At 51.1% G+C, this 17,935-nt stretch overlaps 3 protein-coding genes across 3 annotated transcripts; 2 read left to right on the forward strand and 1 right to left on the reverse strand.

Annotated features, from left to right (window-relative positions):
* Positions 1–6,576: 6,576 nt before the first annotated feature.
* CC1G_14877 (hypothetical protein) lies at positions 6,577–6,803 on the forward strand (the record flags this gene model as incomplete). The annotated part of the gene is made up of 2 exons (XM_002910854.1): positions 6,577–6,604; positions 6,637–6,803. The coding sequence occupies 2 exons, from the start codon at positions 6,577–6,579 to the stop codon at positions 6,801–6,803; spliced, it is 195 nt and encodes a 64-aa protein (XP_002910900.1).
* A 465-nt stretch (positions 6,804–7,268) lies between these two features.
* CC1G_05706 (hypothetical protein) lies at positions 7,269–10,586 on the reverse strand (the record flags this gene model as incomplete). Its single annotated transcript, XM_001831583.1, has 2 exons — positions 7,269–8,102; positions 8,250–10,586. 2 exons carry the CDS (start codon positions 10,584–10,586, stop codon positions 7,269–7,271), a joined length of 3,171 nt encoding a protein of 1,056 aa, XP_001831635.1.
* Positions 10,587–15,889: 5,303 nt separating this feature from the next.
* Positions 15,890–16,351, forward strand: CC1G_05707 (hypothetical protein; the record flags this gene model as incomplete). The annotated part of the gene is made up of 1 exon (XM_001831584.1): positions 15,890–16,351. One exon carries the CDS (start codon positions 15,890–15,892, stop codon positions 16,349–16,351), a length of 462 nt encoding a protein of 153 aa, XP_001831636.1.
* Between the last annotated feature and the right edge of the window lie 1,584 nt (positions 16,352–17,935).

The following is a 17,935-nucleotide window of genomic DNA, read 5'->3' on the forward strand; positions in this document are numbered from 1 at the left end:
TTACTTACAGTTGTCTATATGTATATTTTTATGTGTTTTATTGCGCATACAGCAGTTATTTAGTAGAAAATATACATAGATGCTGAAATAAATGGGTTTTGATTGATTTTTATCAAAACCCTTACCCCCGACCGGGGGTAGGGGTTTGGCCAAGGGTAGCCGGAGACCTACCCTTACCCCTACCCCCGCTCTACCCTTGGCCTCTACCCCAGGGGTTTTAAAACCCCTTGACCATCCCTATCTCGGTTTAATCACCTTGCCCTCCGAAGTTGACAACAACACGTCCGCCTCCACACGTCCCTGGTACTCCCCCGTTCTCGACGATCGCTCTGATGACATTCAACATCGGGCATATGATCTCTGGTGGGAACTGGACACTTATGCCCAGCAGTATCTCCTTGGCCCGGTTACCGCTAACATCCGGCGCAAGGTCAACGAGTACGTTATGCGCCATCATGACGGAAAGTTCACAGCACGACGTGTATATCGGGCTCTTCTCGCGGAGTATGGTACGGTCACTTACGACCAGGGTTCTTTGGCCTGGCGACGTATTCAGGCACTCACCTGTGGCACCAACGTCCAGGCATTTGTGGACAGGGTTCGCAAGCTTGTCGATGACGTTCGTGATTCTGATTTCGATGGCACATCTCCCCGGTCTATTCTTGACGACATCATCACTAAACTGCCATCTTCTCTCGGCACTGTCAAGACCACTTGGGATCAACAATTTACCATCGAGGAACACATGGACGAAGGACCGGCTAACGTTACGTGGTCCGATATTGACAAAGGGCTTCACACCATCGAGAAGGCCAACAAACACGTCATGGCTGGGGGCTTCTCTACTCCCGCTTCTAATCCTCGCACCTCTCATTCTCGCCCCTCCCCTTCTCTCGCTAATCCTTCCGCCTCTCTCGCGACTTCTACCTCCACCACGTCCACCACCCAACAGGTTTCTCGACCTCTCAACAAGCAAGCCGCGGTCACATGTCACAATGCGGTGCCGTCGGTCACACCAAAGCCAATGCAAGGGAGAAACCGAAACAAAAGGCTCTGTTGGCGGATGGGGGTGTACTTGACGAAGATGAGGAGGACGCTTTACGGGCACTTACCGAGCCGGAGGACGAGAACCACGATGGAGAACAGCAGGAAATTACCGAACGCGAAGGTGCATTGTTCGCTGGTCTTGTAGACTCATTATCCATCGATGTACATGCCAACGCCTTCACCAATGACAACTACTTCGCTTCCTGCTACCTCTCGTCGTGTGAGGACAATGTCGCCTTCGCCAATGACGTCGCCCTGCCCCATGCCTCACCTCGCTACAACACTGCGTTGGATTCTGGCTGCTCGCAGCACATTTTTACATCGCGTGATGCTTTCCACTCATTCCGCGAGCTCTCGCTTCAAATTGGCACTGCAGGTTCGTCGCCTCTCATCGCAGAAGGAGTTGGCACGATTAAATTTCCTGTGCGTCTCACAAACGGTGCTCGGTGCATCATCACCCTCCCCGAGTGCTTGTTTGCTCCCTCTAGTCCCTTAAACCTCATTTCAGTTGGACGTCTCACAGAATTTGGCAATCTGCGAGTATTGTTTGACAAGGGACGAACCATTTGCTGGGTGTCGTGAACAGCCGGTACAGCCCCTATTTTTCACTTTATCTTATCTGGTCTGTCTCGCATCTTATCGTTTCGCTTGCCCCTATTCCTTCGCTCCTTTATTCCCTCTATGGACTCTTTCACTCATGGAACACTGCCTCGTATTACCCTTCGCCCCACTTCTATTGTTCTTATTGTTACGCACTGCCTCTTGACTCATTCTGACACTCTCTTGTTCCATTATTGTTTCATCCTTGTTCTTCGCGCAGCCTTCGCGCAGCCTCATGACCTTTCTTATTGTTCTTCAACGTTTCGCCATTTGTTTGTCATTTTGACTCATCGCGGCTATGTAGACTGTAGAATAGGTATATAAGCTAGGTAGTCTGCTCTGTATTTCCTCAGCTTGACCTCTTCGTCAATACATCGACATAGCTTTCTGGTCTAACTCGCCGCTCATCGCTCTCATCTCTCTCGTCGCTCTCAGCTCTCTGGCACTTCCGCTCTGGTTTTAAGGTTTGGTTTGGTTTAGTGTTCGCTCTTCGCGACACTGGGAGTCTTTACCTGGTCAAAAACCGTCTAAATTCTTCATCCTACCTCGACGCGGATTCCTGACCATGCTTAACTGTGTGTTTATACCACCCTCGCCGTCTCCGCCCAGACCTCTACCCTCATCCGATGTCCATGTCTCCCTTTTCGCCGACACGATCGACCTGCCCAATTTCTTACCAAACCTTCCACCCGATCTGGAATTGTGGCATCGTCGTTTCGGTCATCCTTCTTTCGACGTCACAAGGGCGATGATCAACGGGCGATATGTCGATGGTGTCCACTGTGTGCGATCCACTTCTGGGCCTTGCCAATGCGTCATCTGTGTCCTGGGTCGCCGTGCCGCACAATCCTTCCCAGCTCACGGTCATCGTGTCGAGCGTCTTGGTGACTTAGTTCATCTTGACGTCTCCGGACCGTTCCCTGTGAAGACTCCGTCAGCTGAGCGGTACTTCTTGTCTGTTCTGGACGACTTTACTCACTTCGGATGGGCTTATCTCATGCGTTCTCGAGACGATTCCTTTGCCGCCTATCGTCAAACGGAGGCACGCATTGAAAACGTCACAAATCGTCGTATCTCTAGTGTTCGTCTCGATAACGCCAAAGAGCTTACCGAGGGCCCAATGAAGGCACACCTTCTTCAACGGGGCGTTGCTATTCAGGCTACTGCTCCATACACTCACAAAGCGAATGGTGTCATTGAACGTCACATCCGGAAGGTCCAGGACGTAAGCGCCTGTCTCATGGCTGAATCTGGTCTACCCACGACTTACTGGGGCTTCGCTATCTTATGTGCTCAATACCTCCTTAACCGTCTCCCTTCTTCCGCCATCCCTGACGGCAAAACCCCTTACGAGATGTTTTTCGGGAAGAAACCTGATCTCAGTCACCTTCGTGTCTTTGGTTGTCGATGTTTCCCCATCATCCCCCCCGAACTTCGTCGCAAGGGTGATGCTCGTCGTACTGAGGCCACCTTCCTTGGATATGATGACCATCGTAAAGGCTACATCGTCGCCAGCACTACTGGTAAAATCTTCTTTGCCAGAGATGTCATTTTCGACGAAGCCAACATGGGCCGCATCGCCAAACGTCGCGGACGCATTGCCATCGATTCCCCTACACCTGATCTCGTCGACACCTTGGAATCTGTTCGACAGGTTCGACGCTCAGCGCGGCTTGCAAGCATGCCTGACGCCCCTGAGGTTCCTGACACACCTTCTACTCATTTATCTGTCCTCGCCATGCTTGCCGACGCCTGGGATCCCGACGACGACGTCGTCGACGACCATTCCTCTTCATCTTCCGATATTCATGCCTCCCCACCCGACGACATTGAGGCTTACACTGCCGTTGTGGGGGTGCACCGAATGTTTGACGAACCTGGTCGTTTATCTCGCGAATCCAGATCTGGTATGATGGTTGATGCTGCATTTGTGGACACGTCGTTGCTCGACAACCCTGTCGCCCTCGCACTTGTCGACCCCAACCGACCTCCTCAGACATACAAACAAGCTTCCGTTCATCCCGACCGTGATAAATGGATGGCTGCCTTTCAAAAGGAATACGATTGGTTGATGTCTAAACCCGCCTTCGAGGTCGTCGAGGAATTACCTCCTAACGCAGAGGTCGTTGATGGTCGCTGGGTTCTTACTATCAAAGCCGATGGAACCTACAAAACTCGATACGTTGTGAAGGGTTTTCAACAACGTCCATCTTCTTGCGGTCCACGCCTGTATGCTCCTGTTGCCACCATGCAAGCTGTTCGGACTACTATTGCAGTCGTCGCTGAGAGGGACTGGGAACTCTTCGCTTTCGACATAACCGCGGCTTTCACCCATTCCCCTCTCGAACAGGACATCTACACTAAACAGCTACCAGGCTTTCCTCTCGCCAACCCCAAGTGGTACTTGAAGCTTAAGGTCGTCTTGTACGGTCTTCGCCAAGCTGCCTTCGCCTGGTATCGACATCTTCTCACTGTCCTTGTCGAGATCGGTATGCGTCGCTGCGAACTTGACCATGCCTTCTTTATTGGCATTTGGACCTTGCCACCTCATCCTTCTATTCCGATGCCTGCTGATGGTTCTCCTCTCGTCCTCCTCCTCCCTATTCACGTCGACGACGCCATCGGAGGAACAAACTCGGCTGCACTGTGGAAATGGGTCATCTCGAAATTGAAGGAGGCTGGGATTAACGTCAAAGACCTTGGTGAAGCTGATGTCTTTCTTGGGATGCGAATCATTTGCGATCGTCCCCGTCGCACAATTTACCTCTCCCAGACATCCTTCATCGACAACCTCCTTGAGGAATGGTTCAAGGACGACATTCATGGAGTCTTCACACCTATGGAGGCCTTGTTTTCACAATTGCCCCCAATTCGCACCTCATGCTTTCCCCATGTTGGCCCACATAACTTGGTCCAGAAGTATCAGTCACTCGTTGGGTCTCTTACCTACCTGGCGACCACAACTCGCGGCGATATTTCTTACTTGACAATGTCCTTGGGTCGACATAACTCTAATCCCGAATTTAAGCATCTGGCAGCTGGTAAACGTGGCCTTCGATATCTCTTCCAGACCAGACATCATGCCTTATCCTTCCGCCCCACCCACACCATCGACTCCTCCGTCGACTTTCTCATCAGGCAATTGGCCGGTTTTTCGGATGCAGACTGGGCTGCCGACGCAGAGACACGGCTTAGCGTCTCGGGATTTGCGATTTTTTTTAACAGCTCCCTCATCGCCTATGGCTCCAGACGTCAACGTTCCGTTGCAGTTTCGTCAACTGAATCAGAATTTTACGCTGCAGCCAACCTCATCAAGGAACTTTTATGGTATCGCCAACTCCTTCAAGATGCGAACCTCCCCCTTCCTGACACTATTCCCGTGATTGCCGACAATCGCTCTACACTCCATCAACTCGACTCTCCTGCACTTTCATCGCGTTCCAAACACATTCACATTCAAGAACTCTTTATAAAGCAATACTTTGAAGAACGTACTTTTGCGACTCATTGGATTAACACTTCTGTCAATGTCGCCGATATTTTTACCAAACCACTCAAGCGTTACCTTTTCGAAAAACATCGCGATGCACTAGGCATTATTTCTCTTCCTCCTGGTCTTTGACACCTTTTCTTCCTCCTTTCCTTTTATTCTCTTCTCATTCCGCTCGTTCTCTCCATGATGGGGGTGTGTTCTACTTTCATTGATCGAGCACGAGAGCTACGATCACATGACTACATACACATACGCGACTCGCGAGGTACTTGCAGTGCAGCTTTCACCTTTCTTCTGCACTGTGAGTATCCTCTCTCATAGCTACTGTACCTGACATGTACTCACATTATCGTAGATCCAGCCCTTACGGTGAATCTCTAGGTACAGAATGCAGCTTTCACCTTTCTTCTGCACTATCCAGCCCTTACGGTGAATCTCTAGCTGCCCGTGTCAGCTCAACAGCCCACGCCACCCCCGACGCTTGGATTCCCACTTTCAAACCTCAGGGAATTAAATCTCGACCTCGGCTGGTGTTATACGGAGGACGATACCATCAGAGGCGCATTTCCACCCACTGTGGTCGCAGACTTCCTCCACGACTTTATCTGCGAGCAGCCGACAATCGAGACGCTCACTATCGAGTTCACCTGGTCATGGGAAGGGCGCTGGGACGACAACAATAACAATGGCGGCCTTCCCCGCAAGTGGTTATTTGACCAGCCAACGCGAATCAGCTGGGAAAGGCTGGATGCATTGCTTTCTGACGGGGTCAGGACGCCACACTTGTCTTCCGTTGTCGTAGCCCCGAGATTGCGGTACTACGACCCCATTTCTAGACGGCCGGAGAGGTTAAATCAAGGGACCTATGCCGGAGAGGTTTTAACAGAGCTACATGTACTACTTCAAGGATCCAAAGCACGGCAGGCGCGCGAAGGTGGCCATTTTTTGCTTGACACCGGAATGGGGCACCTCGTTACCTGATCCCAGTTTGTAAACTCGTCTTTGACCCACTGCAATATATTTATCTTGAAAACCAGGCACTAGTAGATACTTCGAGGAGAGAGGAGGCCCGGGTTCCAGCATGCACAGTCAAACCAGTAACAGTAAAGCGCCTACATGCCACGTTCTTAACTTCACCCCCGGTAGAAGGTGCGCATCGCGAATGATTTATCACATCGGATTAACAGCGTCGTACTCTAATACAACAGAGTTTGTTACAACAAAATTAAGTACAACAACACGTTCAAAGGAGGGAAGATGACAACTGACGAACAGACTGAAATCTCTTCGCCAACCATCGAGGATACAAGGCAGTGTCCACCAGTTGACCGACACGGCGGCCAGCCAAAAAGTAAACGAAACCCTGCTCGTTTTGAGTACGCATAGACACAAAAACTGCATCTGTGCGGGGTTGCGTTGTCGTTGTCCGAGAGTAAATGAGAACACAAGAGAAAGAAAAACAGAGTAAGTAATTTGAGAAATGGATGCCATCCTAGGAACCATGATGCGTGTGATGATGCTGATCAAAATGGACGATGAGAGGGGGAAGATGATGGATGCAAAGAAGGAACAGAAGACCAAGAAACGAAAAACGATCATGGTACCGGAAAGTGTGTGTGGGATGGTGGATAAAATGCAATTGGACGATGGCAACCGTATGTGATGATGAGGGTAGAATAAAGTTAGGGAGAAGGGGTGAATTGATACACTTTTGAACGGGAGAGCATGGAGCACAGAAAATTGGTGGCAATGGGATTGGATGGGGTGGGGAAGTCGGGTGATTGCAGTAAAGGAAACATATTCATAATGGGGCGTGACTTTTGGTGAATACAACAGATGAACGTTGAATGGTAGTGATGTAGAGAGAGGGAGACAGATGAGAAATATGCTGGTTCGCATGGCGAGCCGAATGGTATTTAAAATGGGGCGAGAAACAACACAGTAAACCCAATAGGAAAACTGGGAAACCCTTTTGAAGAAAACATATTCAGAAAGCATTCGAAAACTGGGGAAAGGGTTTTGAAACAAAGTTCCAAAATGCATAAAGGTGACGGCGGTCGGGAATGAAGAATAATGGAGTGAACTGATCAAGCCGGAAGACTTGACCAACGAGGAGACCTACAAAAGTTTAAAGATGCAACGGGGGTACCGAAGACAAAAAGTTATTGCGCTGAGAGGAAGCCGTAGCTCTCGACTTTGAATTGGGATGATGGTGGTGCGAATGATAATGGTGTGGGAGATGGGTCGGCCCATAACTCTTCCTCTTCAATCTCTTCTCTTTCTTCAGCTGCTTCTTCGACTTGTGCGTGTACTTGTGGTCGTATTGCTGATGCTCTTTCCCACCTTGGTGTCTGGTGGGTGTTCGATCCCCATCGTCCCGGGTGGGACCGATGAATGGAGAAGTCGACAATGCCCGCGCAACCGCCTCGCAATCTCGTTTTGACGAACGCTTGCTCTTGTCGTTCGTGGGCCAGAGCATGGTACTGAAAGGACTGGCTTTGAGGATGTTGCCATAATCAGCTGCGGAGCCGCGACGAGAGCTGGGAGTCCAGCCAGGCGCTCCAGGGCTGTCCATGATACCGGCGTTCTCCCGGGTCTGCCTGAAGGCTCCGACAGAAATGACATCCCAACGAGCTAGGTGGCGAAGGCTCTTCTGGTTCGTGTCACTTTCGTCAGCAGTAGTGCTTGACTCGGGAGGAGCATCGCCATCGGGTGTTTGGCTGGAGTCGGATGGATCTGGATGAAGGAAGGCAGCGTCCAGCACATCGTCCAGCTCGATGGGTGTAGTCAAGGCATCGGCGTCATTTTCCTCGTTCAGCGAAGAGGTTCCAGGTGGTGCTTTGATTTCAACGGAAGGCAATAGTCTCAGAGGTGTGTGATCGGGGATTACGGTGGTCGCAGAGACGAAGGATGATGGCTCATGCCTCAAGGTCGATAAATGCTTCCTGAGCAGCGATTCAATCTATCAATGGGAAAGAAATCGGAGGTGATCAGCACATGTCCCAAAAGTACGGGCCAAGGAGGCAGAATGCGGAAAGGAAGGCAAGGGATAGAGGGTATAGGGTTTCAAATGGAACGCGGGAAATGAAATTTGAAACCATGCACTCACAGCATTGAGGCGTCTACCACGGCGGTTTCTGTTGAACCTGGGATGAGGCGAAGGAATATCGCTATGTGAATCATCGATAACAGCTTGCTTTGTCTCCTGTACGACGACAAACACTCCTTTGCGGGGTCCTCCTCCGCTAGTCCTTGACGAGAGGCTGTGGCTTCGTTGACGACCCTGTTGATCAAACAGTTCGTCCATCTCATCCGAGTCCCATAGCCGACCGGACAGGATGTCGTCTGGTGTAGGCGGAGGAAGGTGAGAACCAATGAATCGATCGCGCTTCGCAGGAGTTATCGGGCTGACAGTAGACAAAGGGTTGATGGCGTTGACGCTGAGAGGCCAATTGAAGAGTCGCATGGCCCGCTCGTTGGGAAGATCATCCTCGCCAACTAGTTCCTCGTCGGTTGTGTCGCCCTCACCTTCACCACCATCCTCCTCGTACCCATCGTCCATGTCACTTCCGTAAGTGGACATCTCGACATCGCTGTGTTCTTGAACCATTGTATGCTCGTGATTGGGTGATGATGCCTCTGAGCAGCATGGCGGCGGGGCTGGGATGAATTGAGATACATTGCGCTCAAAGTCGATGTCGATGATACCGCCCCCGCCGGTTGCATGCATTCCGTTGGTGAACACAAGATGTCCGTCCCAACTTTCAGTGAGTTCGAGTGGCAGGTTCTCGAGCTCCTCTCGCATATGCAAGAGGCCAGCCTCAGTCGAATCGTCGGACACGGTATCGTCGTCTCCGTCATCAAGGCCGTTCCGCATGCTCTCGTCGGACGAACTGTCGCTGTCGGAGCTCGTCGACAAGTTCGCAAAGAAAAGATCGGCGTCGAAGCTGGATTCTTCATCATCCGACCAGCCGGTGACAAGGCCTGTGCCACCGGCTTCATGACCATCTGTCTCGTCCTCGTCCTCATCCTCATCGGCTTCTTGCATCGCATGCACCTCCTCGTCGTCGTCGTCTTCAGTGGCGTCACTATCCAATTCGACATCACTAGGCCCTTCGCTCTTCTTCCGCGGCTGGATGACCCATTCGTTGTGTTGGGACTGCCCACCCTTTCTCGAGTTTTCACCCAAGAGTTCACGATTTACCCGAGCACGTTGTTGTATCTCCGATAAGATAAACCCTTCCTCCTCCTTTTCCATCGACGAATCGCTGAAATCCGATAAGGAGGACGAATCGTCGGACTCCATTGAGGATAGGGCGGAAGCGGAGACAAATGTAGGGAATTGGACCGAGTCTATATCGTCTGCGTCATGGAGATCATAGTGTCGGCCTGGGCCAAAAACATCGTCGTCGCTGAAGGAGGATTCGGAAGAGGGGTCGTCGCTGTCCATGTACGATGGACGACGACGCTTTGGAGCGGGTTTCTTTGTGCGCTTTTTGGGAGGAGCGACGCGCGATTTGATGTTTTTCGCAACCTTGGCGGCATAGAGCGATTTCGGACGGCCAACGATCGAAGCCTTGGGATTTGCGCGTTTGTGGACGGGCGAAGTTGAAGCCCGACGACTGTGAATAGAGTCGACAGAATGGTCGCGGGGAGCAGTTGCGGCCACGATTTTCCGAGGCCTTCCGCGTTTCTTTGGTGGAGGTTTGACCGGGTATTCGTATAGCGGCGGGGAGCGAATCAATGTCGATGGGCCTGCGACGGGTTCTTCGTCGCTCTCTTCCGCGGACATTGTCTCGTCTGGATTCAAATAGTGGTTTGGGAGAGGGGTGGAGTCTCCGTCGGCATGCTGATGCCTTTTGGCGATGAGATTCTTGGGTAGAGTCAATTTGATTTTGAGAGACGGTTTTGGGAGTTGGTGGGTGTGCAGCGAGGGTCTTTGCTGAGAAGAAGGCGTGGAGGACGAGGTAACTACTTTGTATTGGCGACTTAGTTCTTCCATGGACAGGGGGCCTGCGTGCGACGGCGGCGGGGGCGGTGGGGGCACTGAGCGCGAGACGTTGTTGGAGCATGTGCACTCTCCGTCGCACACTGGACATATGTCGTTGTCGTCCTCTTCGTCGAGCGACGACTGTCCTGCGACGGCGCTTACGGTATGGGAATACGACGGCGACATCGCGAAAGCCATTTGCTTTGGGAGCACTGTAGATATCGAACACAGCATGTCAGTACCCTGAATCTGATCGCCCGCCAGGTCTGATATTTGAATACGGTGAAAACCAGGCGACAATCGCGTTTGGGCGATAAGAACAGGTCTCTGGGCGGCAGAGATCTCGTTCTGGTCGCCGTGCACAAGCTGGTTGCTCGTCGTCGCCGGGAGTATTGGCTGGAACGGGGACGTAAAAATGGTGATGATTTGCTCACCTGTGAAGGGATTCTTTGCCATTTTGTTGAGCTGAAGAACATGAATTCCTGTGAAGATCCAGATTGTACGCGATATGGAAGCCCAGAAGGGGCGCAAAGGCTGGCTATGGCGGTTTGAGGAAAGAAGATAATTGTCGCCTGTTTTGATGGAAAAACCTTCGGGCCCATTTCCAGGCAAAATCAAGTCTCACCCCTTTTGGAACCAACTCCATCACCTGTCCACCGCACATCCCACACATTCTCTTCATTTATCCCCTTACCACGGTCCACCAGTCCACCAGCTTCGGCGCGCAATCCGTATTCATATCCCATTGAAAAAATCTAGACAGTAAACCCACACGACGCGTCTGTATATTGCATCTTAACAGCGTCGGTCTTAAGCAGGGCTAGAACCATATCCTTCCAACTCAAAAAGTTACCTGGCTTTCTCAGAGACACTCTTCCATACGATGGCCTACCTGCATTCCTTTGTTCTTGGGTAAATACAAGTGTGTGCAACCACCTTCGGCCCTGGTCGCACCGCATTCCCTGGGCACTCTGTGTTTTCCCTCAGCCCACCTTACACGTTGCACTTTCCCAACTGATGGACTGTGCTTTTACGGTCTTGTGACCTCCATTTCGCAAAATTCCTGATATCTGACCCGCATTGCGGGTTGCCCGACCTGTTGGAACATGGATGACGCGTCGCGCGTTGCAATCTTATCTGTTTGACAACGCTAATTAGTGTAGTTCAGGCTAGGACCCTAGATCGCTTGCAAGTTGAGGCTCGCATGACGATGATCAACGTGTTTTAGGCGTGCCCGTTCTCAATTACCAATACCCTTGACCGCCATCCACCTATCCGGCGACTCGTCCCCCGAACCCCTCGCCAGACCTCTAAAGGCCTCTCTATCCCTTCTTCCCAACTTCTCGACATTCCTTGAAGCACCCGCCTTGTCCTGGAACCAATTCATTGGGGCACCCGGAATAACGGAGTCCTATGTCCGAGGTCTCCATCTGACCTCGTGACACCAGGGCGTTAATTGGGTGCCCGAAAATGGAGCTCACTTCACCATTTCAAAATTTGTATTCTTCCGTCTTCTTCCTTTTTACGCTTCCGCTCAAGCCACACGATTCTGCACAGCCTTTACCATCGCCGATGGCTAGTTCTAGCCGACTTAAAATCTAGTCGGGAATCGGTAAGTTCGAGTCGTCCAAGTCTTGTGTGCTGACAACAATATTGACAGGTTCGATCTTCGTGATCCCCCGAGATTGGATTCGTATGGTCACACGAGAGGCAGCAACCCATGGCCATCGTTTTGTCAGCGAACCTCCATCGTCATTCATCAACCCCGCATCGCATCCATCGAGCCTGGAACGCACTGTGAATTGTGATGTTGCATGAAAAAGACTAAATGAACGAACGTTCGCCGACGTTGGCCACTCTACAGAAGGGTTTCCTCTCCTTCCGTGTCGATTGGAGTTCTGGTTGTCATGCGTCCCTCTGGGTACCCTGAGGAACTGGATTTAACCTCTGACTTTGGAGCTAGCTGCGTGCGTAGTCCTCGAGCTCACTCACTCAACGCTTCGCGACTCTCCGCAGCAACATATAAAGCCATCATCGTTTCCTAGATGACGTCCACCTCCGTTCCGACTCCAGCATACCCTCCACTATTTCAATCCCTGATTCTAGGAAGAGAGCTCCTGGGTCATCTTCCACCACGCTCGCGAGGTTGCGCCCCACATAAGCGGTTCTTCCCCGACTTACTTCGCAGAGTTCACACTTCGCCGAACCTTGCGAATAACCGGAGTGGAGTCTTCGAGCAATGGTCCACTCTAACTCGGCTGGGCGTTACTTCGTGCCCTACTCCCGTTTCGGTGCACAACCGTTGACACAGGATGGAGATCTGGGGTTTATTCCGAGGTATTAGGAAGGGTCAACGAAATCTAAGGACTTACAATCTCTTTGACAAGTGCGGAGGGGTGTTTAAAGCCGCCGAGGGTTCGAAATTCGAAGTAACTGACCCTGGTGCCTTCGTTTTCGTCCGATGTTCCAAATGTATTGGTGCACCGTGTCTCCTCCCCGAAGGACGCGACAGTGTTGCGAATACGAGGTTTCCCCGACCGTAAGTGACTTCCCCGTACAGTGGTCTCTCCTCCATGGGTTTCTTTTTAGGTCGTTGATTGTGTCAGAGTTGCAGGTTCGTCGCAGACGCGGTCCACATCTCCATTCGCCGACCACAAACTGGCGTAGGCCTCATTCTCCACGACCCAGGACCTTGACAACATGTGCACGACTCGGCAGAAATTGTGACTCCCAAATGTACTGGACACTGGCTCCACCAAAGCCTTCCTTCACATCCACTTTCCACCATTTCTTCCCAGCCCTCAGAACTTAAACGGTCAGAAGGCTACATACCTGACAGAAAGTTGAAATCGCATCTGGATTCAATTCAATCCGTTATTTGACTGCGACGAGGGTATCTGTGCCCCAGATCGACGGCCTTCCAGGTGAGTTTCCACATTGTCGGACATGGGCGCTCCAAAACAGTCGGGAACCCAAGAGTCTGCTGGCTAGATAGTACCGCCAGCGGTTTATGGATGTAGCATCGGCTTCATTCTGCAACTTCCGCCCACGCGAAAATATTATGCTTCCGTCCCGTTAGGTTGCTGTCGTCAACGGACACTCCAGAATTCGATCGATCGTTGTGTGGTAAAGATGGGCGCGTTATCGGTATATTTGATCTTATCTTATCTATGATCGAACTTAAGCGCCCGTCCCTTTGCCGCCAATGAAACGAGATAAGGAAATTCATGCCTCGCGTTGAAGCCCGATGAAATGTTTTTGGGTGATTAAGTGTCCTTTTATATTCGAAACATTACTAGAGTAATCTGTGATGTGTCGTACGTAGCCTGTCCCTACACCCCTGAGTGGGAAGTGCTTGAATTTGGAAAAGGCAAGGGGTTCTTTCAATCAGGAGACTCGGGAACCTTAAGCTTTCATAAAGTGGTGCACGTTTAAGCCTTGCGTCAGGTCTGATGCTGAAATACTATTTACAGAGGCGCATGCGACCGCCGCCTTCTACCACTCTTACTGGCTTCCCTCGTCGCATCCATACCTAGGATTGTTGGATTTCAGGCCTGTAGAGAGCAAGGGCTAGCGAGTCCGCGTTTATACGATTCGATAAATCATGATTAATTGCCGCATCTATCACTGCGCACCTATAGAGACACCGAGGGGTCTTAAAGGAGCGCCGCGGACTACGAAAAATCTTCCTTTCGAATACTAGAGACGGCGTTGGCCAAGGGTTGGCAGTGTTGTATGAACTTGTCATGTCTAGGCATCGGAGAAGCGGAGCTTCCCTTATCTGAATTTGGCTCCTTGCAATGAAATGAATGAAAAGAACTGGACAGTGAACTGCCAGCTCTCACCAAATGTTGTGATTTTGTGAAGAGGCGGTAAGTACCCCCATACTAGATTCTCCAACATGCACCTACAAATCCGACATCGCAGGAAAATTAGGGCTGTTGACATGGTCCCACTCCCGTTTGTTGACGTATTCATGTCGTCCGACCATAAACTGGTGCTCGGGCATCGCCAAGGTCGGTGCTGACCTACCTTTCTCGCACTAGCAAACGCCGCGGGCAATGAGCGCGCCAATGGGAAACATCGACTCATCTCCACCACACCCCCACATTCCTTCCCGTTCTTCTCTCTGCGTAGAGATCGCAGCTCGAAAGTTCTGGATGATTTCTGTGATGCGTGGGTGGGGATGGGTGTTCCTGCGAGCAAACCCCACCCTTTCACAACAGTTGCCTATTGGGAAGTGTTTCTTCCGAGAGTACATGCTGCTTACCCGCTACTTTAATGCCAGGAAGACAATATCAAACAGACTAACAAAGCCATTAACGAGTGTTTAAGCTTTAGATGTATGTATCGATTATGAGCAGACGATCGTCGAGAAATGAAACTGGGCGCTTCTGGGGTTCGAACCTTGGGATTCGTTGATGCCCAGGTGCTTGAAAAGGAAGGGCTTGGCGGACGAGTCACGCGGACGCCACGAGGCATTTTGTTGCCGCTCCGTCGGGTGGGTGTTGCCGCTGATGATCATGGACCGGCAGGGACAGAGGCCCCTGTCCAAACCTCGGAGAAACCGTCGTCTCGCCTTTCCAGCTCTCTCCTTTCTCGACCTACGAAGTCGAGTCGAGGGGTTGTGAAATGGTCCCAATTTAGGGGAGGGCTGGCTTCCACCCATTTTGCGATCTGAAGATCCTCCTCATTTCTGATTCTATCACCGCTGAGGAGCGTCTGATTCCTGAACTTCGCTTGCAAATTATACCCCGCAGCGAATAATCTCGAAGAGAGAGTCGAGTCGGCTGGTATAGACCTTCCTTTTTCTTTTAGCGCATTACGTTCAGAAAGTGGTATGTAATTAACTCGTTGATCAGTCTCCAAGCAGCCACAGCGAAGAACAGGGAAAAAGAAACGAAAGAAACGTGTTTTGATTGATGACTTCTGGCCACTGAGGTCAACTTCCCCGCACTTCTATGTTGTTGGTTCTGGCTTGCCTAATGTGGAACTAGTAAAGAAGGGATGAATGCAGGGATCTCAAGGGAATGGGTATGTTTCTCCTCACATCGTGGCTAAATTGTCATACTGAAGTATGCCAAATCGCCTCCACTGTTGTTCTGGTGTAGGTGGTAGTGGTGATTCTTGTGCTCGTCGCTACCCTTCAGGTTGGAGCCTGTGCAGAACATCCGTTATCCTCTGTGCGATGACTTAGGCTTCTTTCATCTCAAGGAGCAATCAAGGAGCATGCTGTATCAAAACTGGTCGGCTATTTAGAGATCTCGCCTCTCGGAGCTTGGCTGTCGTTACCAAATACGCTCCTGCAGGGTGGCCCCATCCACACCCCCTCGTTCCGTTGGACCGGGGGCAGAATAAAGCCCAAGGCACGATGTCAACTAGAACCGACGGCGTTTTCGCTTACCTATTCTTCCAGAATTTCCTTTTGCACTCGCTTCTGAACCCATCCAAATCCTATAAATCTCCGTTGCTAAAATGCCACTCGACCCCAAGCTCATCTGCTCACTCGCCTCTTTTCGTCAAAGAGGTATTTCCGAATAACTGCTCTCACTACTCCATCAATTACTCCAACCCTTACTCGCTCCTGTAGCGAACACTCCACCCACCGTGCTTCGAACCATTTCATCTTGCTCCATTACAGTTGTCATTGCAAAGGCTTGAAATAGCTCAGCTGACGCGACTAGCCATCCACTTTGCTTCCAACCACATCGACATCTTCCCTTGACACAGTTTCGAAACACCACTGCACCATCGTGACAATGTCGTCCTCCTCATCCGAATCATCCTCTTCCAGGACCCCCTCGCCTTCCGGGTCGCATATGCGTACCGGCCAGCTCAGCAATTTTGATCCCTTCGCCACACATCCCTTCACGAGCTTCGCTGGTCCTAGCCAGCCCACCACGGCGCATGGAAGCAGAACGCACATCCTGCCCCACCCGTCCATGTTGAACCTTGACGGACACAGCGTTCCTCCGCCAATCCATCACCCAGTGGCCACCTATGCCAACGGGAGGCAGGCGTCTAAATATAGCCAGACTGATGGCGATGGGTATCACCACGGCGCTGGACCCGTCTCACCTTCGACTAGCTCCTCGTCCTCCTATCCACAATCCAACATGACTCCTTCGCAGACGTTCAAATCGATACATGTGCCGTTTAGGCAGGACACGTCTTCGCCTGATCTTTCCGAGGTGTTGCGGAGGAAGAAGATGGGGTGTTAGGGATTTCTTGGTGCAGTGAGCGAGCACTGTGTTAAGCGCTCGTTGACGCCCTTCGGATCTCTACCGGCCCTTCGACTTGAGGGTCTTGCTCTGCATCACGGACTTGAAATTCCATATTCTGTCACCCACTATCTACTTGCGCGCATTTATTCATTTTTTCTCCATGTTTTGACGGCCTTTCATTACCTGTTCATTCAGGTTGTACTACTAGTATCAGTTGCCGCCACGGGCTTCATTTGACATCATCATACCTTGATCTATTAGCATGATTGAATTCATTGGATTCTGACCTTCAATTTTGACGTTGGGGTGTGGCGAAGTCCGATGAGTTAGCATCCCCAGTGGGAATCATCAAGCTTTATTTAATGCAGGAGGCATTGTAGGGGAATCCTCATTCCTAGCAAGGACTCTGAGAAGTCGTCCAAGACATGCGCAGCCCAGAGATCGAATAGAGGGATGCACATTGAGCACGAGAACAGCAAGCTCGAAGAGGGTTCGAAGTCAATGGATTGCGTGTCGCCACAAGAGGCAATGGCTACCGACTACCCACTGGGATAATCGCGTGTTGCAGCAGCGAGTCTTCGAAGCACCCATCGTCCTCCCCAATCATCCAAGTCCCGGCCGTTGACGTTAACCGACCGCTTCCTATCATTGGCTTGTACGTTATACACCGCACACCGAGGAGGGGCGAATCAAACGAGACTCTACCGAGCCTGCTTCATAAACACGTTTCCATCCAAAACAGCCCGAAACTGTGGATTCCGTCAATCATACCTGTTTAAATCTTCAATTGGCCTCGAGGACCATGTGAGATTGGCTCCTTGCCGCGTCCTATATGAACGAGAAGGGCGCGTTCGCTGGGGCTTGGCAGTGAAAGCTTCTGGCAAGGGGAGGGAATTGAGTGGTGGTTCTCCCTCGACTTGCTCGGCCAGCCCTCGCACAACCATCCGTCAGTGAGCAGACGCCGCCTATTCCAGGTTTCGGTTTCGCCCAATGGCAAGTTTCACCGACGTACGTTAACGTCTAAAACGATTACCTGAATTGCCTCAATGACGATAAGACGTGAGCTTGGGAAACAGACTCTTTCTTTAAATGGGAGAAATCCGTCACTTACTTATCATCGGCGATCAGGAATCAACTTGTCATTGTCAAGGGAGAAATAGGCGATGAATGAATAGCGCGCGATGATCACCCAGTCCGGGGGAGGCTGTGCTTCTTGGCCATGGTGGGTGTTTAGTATTACATCTAGGAGTCAGTGTAACTTTTCATCTCGAGGCGGGAGAGAGCCTTGAACTGTCAAGCGAACTTTGGCCAAGGAGCTCCGTACTGCGGTGACCCAGCTGGAGGACGGGGAAGAGATGTCGAAGCGGCCGAAGGCGAGGTCATGAGACCGACAGATGCAAGGCGGCAACGCCGAACTCTGGTCAGTTGATAAGTCGATTATGTCGGAGAAAAATAAGGACAGTTGACATATACCTCAAATAGACAACTTGGGACCGAATTAACGTTTTAGACTTTGAGGGTCAAGGGTTTATGTACGGCGGTCATTTCAAATCGAGGTCGACTGTAGAATGGTACATGTCA

Source organism: Coprinopsis cinerea (genome assembly GCF_000182895.1).
Source record: "Coprinopsis cinerea okayama7#130 chromosome 7 map unlocalized cont3.7, whole genome shotgun sequence".
NCBI lineage: Eukaryota > Fungi > Basidiomycota > Agaricomycetes > Agaricales > Psathyrellaceae > Coprinopsis > Coprinopsis cinerea.